Consider the following 7,500-nt stretch of genomic DNA (forward strand, 5'->3'; position numbering starts at 1 on the left):
ACGATAAGAAGAGGGAGGAGGGGAAAGAGAGGGAAAGGCGGAAGAGGGGAAAGGGTTGGAACGGAAGAGAAATGAAGAGAACGATAAAAAGAGGGATGAGGGGAAAGGGAGGGAAAGGGGGAAGAGGGGAAAGGGTGGGAACGGAAGAGAAATGAAGAGAACGATAAGAAGAGGGAGGAGGGGAAAGAGAGGGAAAGGCGGAAGAGGGGAAAGGGTTGGAACAGAAGAGAAATGAAGAAAACGAAAAAAAGAGGGAGGAGGGAAAGAGAGGGAAAGGCGGAAGAGGGGAAAGGGTTGGAACGGAAGAGAAACGAAGAGAACGATAAGAAGAGGGAGGAGGGAAAGAGAGGAAAAGGCGGAAGAGGGGAAAGGGTTGGAACGGAAGAGAAACGAAGAGAACGATAAGAAGAGGGAGGAGGGGAAAGAGAGGAAAAGGCGGAAGAGGGGAAAGGGTTGGAACGGAAGAGAAACGAAGAGAACGATAAGAAGAGGGAGGGGGGAAAGAGAGGGGAAGGCGGAAGAGGGGAAAGGGTTGGAGCGGAAGATAAATGAAGAGAACGATAAGAAGATGGAGGAGGGGAAAGAGAGGGAAAGGCGGAAGAGGGGAAAGGGTTGGAACGGAAGAGAAACGAAGAGAACGATAAGAAGAGGGAGGAGGGAAAGAGAGGGAAAGGCGGAAGAGGGGAAAGGGTTGGAACGGAAGATAAATGAAGAGAACGATAAGAAGGGGGAGGAGGGGAAAGAGAGGGACAGGCGGAAGAGGGGACAGGGTTGGAAAGGAAGAGAAACGAAGAGAACGATAAAAAGAGGGGGGAGGGAAAGAGAGGAAAAGGCGGAAGAGGGGAAAGGGTTGGAACGGAAGAGAAACGAAGAGAACGATAAGAAGAGGGAGGAGGGAAAGGTAGGGAAAGGCCGAAGAGGGGAAAGGGTTGCAACGGAAAATAAATCAAGAGCACCATAAGAAGATGGACGTGCTGAAACAGAGGCAAAGGCGGAAGAGGCCAAAGGGTTGGAACGGAAGAGAAATGAAGAGAACGATAAGAAGATGGAGGAGGGGAAAGAGAGGGAAAGGCGGAAGAGGGGCAAGGGTTGGAACGGAAGAGAAATGAAGAGAACGATAAGAAGAGGGAGGAGGGGAAAGAGAGGGGAAGGCGGGAGGGGGGAAAGGGTTGGAACGGAAGAGAAACGAAGAGAACGATAAGAAGAGGGAGGAGGGAAAGAGAGGGAAAGGCGGAAGAGGGGAAAGGGTTGGAACGGAAGAGAAACGAAGAGAACGATAAGAAGAGGGAGGAGGGAAAGAGAGGGAAAGGGGGAAGAGGGGAAAGGGTTGGAACGGAAGATAAATGAAGAGAACGATAAGAAGATGGAGGAGGGGAAAGAGAGGGAAAGGCGGAAGAGGGGAAAGGGTTGGAACGGAAGAGAAATGAAGAGAACGATAAGAAGAGGGAGGAGGGGAAAGAGAGGGAAAGGCGGAAGAGGGGAAAGGGTTGGAACAGAAGAGAAACGAAGAGAACGATAAGAAGAGGGAGGAGGGAAAGAGAGGGAAAGGCGGAAGAGGGGAAAGGGTTGGAACGGAAGAGAAACGAAGAGAACGATAAGAAGAGGGAGGAGGGAAAGAGAGGGAAAGGCGGAAGAGGGGAAAGGGTTGGAACGGAAGAGAAACGAAGAGAACGATAAGAAGAGGGAGGAGGGAAAGAGAGGAAAAGGAGGAAGAGAGGAAAAGGAAGGAACAGAAGAGAAACAAAGAGAAAGATAAGAAGAGGGAGGAGGGGAAAGAGAGGGAAAGGCGGAAGAGGGGAAAGGGTTGGAACGGAAGAGAAATGAAGAGAACGATAAGAAGAGGGAGGAGGGGAAAGAGAGGGAAAGGCGGAAGAGGGGAAAGGGTTGGAACGGAAGAGAAACGAAGAGAACGATAAGAAGAGGGAGGAGAAAGAGAGGGGAAGGCGGAAGAGGGGAGAGGGTTGGAACGGAAGATAAAAGAAGAGAACGATAAGAAGAGGGAGGAGGGGAAAGAGAGGGAAAGGCGGAAGAGGGGAAAGGGTTGGAACGGAAGAGAAATGAAGAGAACGATAAGAAGAGGGAGGAGGGGAAAGAGAGGGAAAGGCGGAAGAGGGGAAAGGGTTGGAACGGAAGATAAATGAAGAGAACGATAAGAAGATGGAGGAGGGGAAAGAGAGGGAAAGGCGGAAGAGGGGAAAGGGTTGGAACGGAAGAGAAATGAAGAGAACGATAAGAAGAGGGAGGAGGGGAAAGAGAGGAAAAGGCGGAAGAGGGGAAAGGGTTGGAACGGAAGAGAAACGAAGAGAACGATAAGAAGAGGGAGGAGGGGAAAGAGAGGGAAAGGCGGAAGAGGGGAAAGGGTTGGAACGGAAGAGAAATGAAGAGAACGATAAAAAGAGGGATGAGGGGAAAGGGAAAGGCGAAGAGGGGAAGGGTTTGGAACGGAAGATAAATGAAGAGAGAGAACGATAAGAAGATGGAGGAGGGGAAAGAGAGGGAAAGGCGGAAGAGGGGAAAGGGTTGGAACGGAAGAGAAATGAAGAGAACGATAAGAAGAGGGAGGAGGGGAAAGAGAGGGAAAGGCGGAAGAGGGGAAAGGGTTGGAACAGAAGAGAAATGAAGAGAACGATAAAAAGAGGGAGGAAGGGAAAGGGGGAAGAGGTAAAGGAGAGGAGATAGAAGGGTCATGGGGCTCGGGAGGAAGGTTGGGGGGCTCGAAAGAAAGGTCAGGAAGGCTCAAAGTTCAAGGTAATTGTAAGGTGCATGTTGTTGTGGCATTGGGTCACATTGCAGAGGTGAGGTTGCTGAAGAATAGAAATTCGTAATGTGACGAAGAAGACAGTCGAATACACACTTTACATCTTCCACGTAGGCACATACACTCATACAGATTTTTGTATCAGCATTTGCATATATGTAGAAATTCATGTTTGAACGATATATTAATTATATAAATACTTGACACACTGATGATTTATGTGAATTCTGTGAATAAATGATACTTTACATGCCGATCTTTGATTATATATACCGTTAGAAAAATTAGATAATTTTACGATAGACAAATTGATATACAACTAGCAAATATACAGTAAAGATATAAAAAACATTCATTAATATTATTGATAGCAAGTAATCATACGACTTCTCATAAAAGGTAGCGACAGGCATTAAAAAAAAAAGAAAAAAAAAACGAAAAAAAAACGAATATCTTAATACGATTAGTTTTATATCTTTTTCTTCTTTTCCGTTTTCTTACACTATATTGCGTTACATAATATCCTTATACATATTTTATATAAATATAATCAAATTATGCCAATCTATTAGATAAAATCGGTCCAAAATATAACTGGTTATTATGTATCTCAGTCTATATAAATGGTCTTTGAAAGTACGGTTATAGTGATAAAAATTATGTTAAGACGGCAAAAACACACGTATGTAAATAACCACCTATATGCTCTGTATACAACCAAAAAGTAAACACAACAAATACACGATTAAAAGAAAATCAAAACAACCATTCTTTTCAAAAAAATCTACTTAGACCCTAAATATCACCAAAACAAATAAAATAAAAAGAGAAAAAATTATATAAACAAATAAAAATAACAACAGTCGTGCTCTTACTTGAATTTCAGAGGACCTGTGTAGCCATTAGGATGCCATACCGCCCTGATCTGACTCTTGGGATTCCCGTCCTTGTGGGACACGGCGCCCTGTGGGAGAGGAACGGGAGTTATGGGGAAGGTTCGGGTGGTTTGGCCATTATTTAAGGGACTTTTTGGGAATGTGATGGAGTACTTTGGGGAATGTGATGGATTTTTGGGGGGAATGTGATGGAGTATTTTTGGGAATGTGTTTTTTGGGAATGTGATGGAGTATTTTGGGGAATGTGTTTTTTTGGAATGTGATGGAGTATTTTGGGGAATGTGATGGAGTATTTTGGGGAATGTTATGGGTTATTTTTTTGGAATGTGATGGGTTATTTTTGGGAATGTGATGGAGTATTTTGGGGAATGTGATTGAGTATTTTGGGAATATGATGGATTTTTTTGGGGGGTGATGTGTTATTTTTGGGGAATGTGATGGAGTATTTTTGGGGAATGTGACGGATTATTATGAAACTTGGTCGGTTGAAATGTTTTCATGGTAAAGGAAAAAAAATATTGAGATTAATAATTTCACTGTTCAGTTCTTTTGTCCCTTTGAATTGCTCCTTGCAGTGTAGGTCTATGAGGCTTGGCTTTAAGCGTAATCAGAAATTTCCATGTATATATTAAGTGCATAATTTATGATATTAAACTGATTAAGAAGAAAACACGAGTCTGGAATACAGTACTAGGGTATCCAGTACAACAAAAAAAAGTCATATTAAACAAATCAGTATGAATTACGTCATGCAATCTACACTGCAAACACCATCACGCGCACACAAATAGCTGAACCGAAAGTGAAAGTTATAAATAACAGGAGAAACTACTGGTCATGCAAGAGAAAGGGAAAAGACACAGCATAAAATACCCACGACAGACGCAGATGCTGAATGTTGTTTATATAAAGGAAGAGAAAGGACATTTGAGAAGTGGAAGTGAATTCGGGTGGATATGAAGATTTAAAAAAATGATAATAAATAAATTAAATAAATTAAATAAATAAATATATATATATATATATATATATATATATATATATATATATATAAAATTTATAAATATATAATATATATATATATATATATATATATATATATATATATATATATATATATATATATATAACGAAACAGAATATGGGAAAAGGAAGTAAAAAAAATCAGTAACAACACTGATATGAAAACAAAAGGGAAAACCTAAGCAAGAAAAGAAAATGTAAACAAAACGGAACTGAAAACGTAGAAATGAAATGAAATGAAAAAAATAAAAAACATATACATCAAAAAAGAACAAAGCCAAAACACGGATGAAACTAAAAGCCAAAAAAAACATAAGGAGAAAAGCCTTCCCGAGTGTCAAGTGGCGGTCCTTACCCCTTCATATGAGCAGTCGAGCAATTGGCCTCCCTCCGCCTGCACGAAAACGCCCACGATCTGGTCTCTTGGGTCCTGCGCCTGCATCAGGAGTCCTTTGAACCGGTCATTCCTGCCGAACACTGTCACTGTTGGCGAAGGTTACGTTAGCGGAGGAGAAATAATATATTTGTGAATATATATATATATGTATATGTATATGTATATATATATATATATATATATATATATATATATATATATATATATATATATATATATATATATATACATATATATACATATATACATATATATGTATATATATATATATAAATATATATATATATATCCTAAGATTGAGTTTTTAAATAGATATATTCAGTAGCTTGACTGTGTTGTTAGCGAAGGATAGAGCATGTTTGATGGATAAATACTGTATACTACATATAGTATATGCGATGGCTCACCCTTCTGTAAACGGTATTATATCTAAGAAAGTTATCGCTAATTATTTTTATTAAATGGGATGAGGATAATAATAGTTATAATGATAGTGATTATGATGATAGAAAGGATAATGACCCTGATATTGATTATGAAATAACAATGGCAGTGATATTGATAATGAATAATATTTATGATGATAATAATGATATTGTTATTACTACTGCTAATGGTAGTAATAATGGCAACTCTAATAAATAATGAAAATAATAATATCAATGAATACTGATGATACTAATTGTAATAGTAATAATATTGATAATTGTTGTAATGATTGCAATGCCAGAGTCATAATGTTGATAATAAAAAAATGACAATAATGAAAATGATAATACTAATGGACATGATAATGCCGATAATGATAATAGTGATGATAGTAAAGATAATGCTAATACTGATAATAAGGATGATAATAGTAATGATGATAGTAAACATAGCATTTATAAGTGATACTGAAAATGGTAAAGATGATGATAATAATGATAAAGATGATGATAATAATGATAAAGATGATAGAGATGATAATGATAAAGTTTATAACAAAGATACTAAAGATGATACCGTTAATAATGATAGCCATACAAACAACATCAGATCAACAAGCGAATCCAGCCATAAAACCCCCACGACACAAAATCCACCAAAATCTTACCCAAGTAGTAGCCATCTTGGTATTCCTCCGCGTAGACCTCAAAGGGCGACGGTGACCTCTCGGCGCTCTGGAACAAGTGACCTGGGTTCATGGTGCCACATGCCCAGCCCACGTTCCCGCTGCTAAAGGCTGATGCCCCGCCCACCAGCGCCGTCAGCATGGGTAGAAGCACGAGCATTCTGAGGGCGTGATTTAATGTGGTTAGATTGATGTACGTATGGGTCTGTTTGGATGTTTTTTTGTAGATGGTGTAAATTGGTTGTATGTGTGCGCAGCTGTGAATGAAATGTATACTAATATATGTATGTATGTATGTATGTGTATATATATATATATATATATATATATATATATATATATATATATATATATATATGAGAAAGAAAAAGTATCCTACATATATAAGTAGGACACCAAATCTCAACTACAAACATCACCCCTTCCACAATCATTACATAACCGTTAACAAAATGCCACGCACTATACAATAAAAAAAGAGTAAACATTGGTATGAACAAATAACAATACATGCGCCAAGAATAACAAGGACTATCAAGAACTGGTACCCTCTGACCCCTGGTTTCCTTATTGGGGGCTCCATTTTGGACACATTTTCCTCCTCGCTTTTTTGTATCCTTTCCCTCTAGAATACGGCCCCTTTTATTCTAAGGATCCATAAAGTCAAAAAGAAAAATAGATTCGGCAGATCGTTTGAGATTGGGTTTAGGCATTTTCCCGCGAGGAAAAGCATGAACAAACTCAAAGAGTTTCAAGTCACGAATGTAAACACAAACCGCATGATGTAATGAACTGCTAGCTCTTCCTTGTGTTTCTTTATATACGAACTGAAGTATATCTGTTAATTTGTCTATTATGCATATGGATACAGGTCAGCATATTTACATACATAGATAGATACATACATACAAGTATACGTATGTGTTTATGCATGTAAATGTATATACTGTATGTATTTAGCAAGCGCAAAAACACATGTTATGTATTAAAAACCTCATTGGGTTAGTATTAATGTCATGCATAACTGATTATTCATTACGACACACATCCGGCAGACTGGGTCTCTATTCCTTTAACAATGACGTTCCATAGATGACAACTCTTTCTTGATGATTATATAGTAAAAAACATGAGTGAAAGTCGTTATACTGTATAGAAACGCAGGTATGTCCAGTATGTAAAAAGATATATATAAAAATATCGCTTGACTGGTACCTTGTTTCAGACCGTTGAAATCACCAAGGAAATGTCATAAGAATTAATCGTGTAATTGTGCGTGTGTGTGTATATGTACGTATATATACATATATGT

At 38.9% G+C, this 7,500-nt stretch overlaps 1 protein-coding gene across 1 annotated transcript in view; it reads right to left on the reverse strand.

Annotated features, from left to right (window-relative positions):
- Positions 1-3,597: 3,597 nt before the first annotated feature.
- The window catches only part of LOC122250647 (defense protein l(2)34Fc-like), a 4,034-nt gene continuing 131 nt past the window's right edge, over positions 3,598-7,500 (reverse strand). Inside the window, exons 2-4 of the mRNA XM_043012166.2 lie at positions 6,171-6,349; positions 5,033-5,160; positions 3,598-3,722 (exon numbers count right to left, since the gene is read on the reverse strand). Coding sequence (XP_042868100.2) covers positions 3,630-3,722; positions 5,033-5,160; positions 6,171-6,348 — 399 coding nt within the window. The 5' untranslated portion in view covers position 6,349 and the 3' untranslated portion in view covers positions 3,598-3,629. The remainder of the gene's footprint in view (positions 3,723-5,032; positions 5,161-6,170; positions 6,350-7,500) is intronic.

This window comes from Penaeus japonicus, unplaced genomic scaffold, assembly GCF_977035675.1.
Source record: "Penaeus japonicus unplaced genomic scaffold, GWHDUDI00000001_assembly GWHDUDI00000031, whole genome shotgun sequence".
Classification (NCBI taxonomy): domain Eukaryota; kingdom Metazoa; phylum Arthropoda; class Malacostraca; order Decapoda; family Penaeidae; genus Penaeus; species Penaeus japonicus.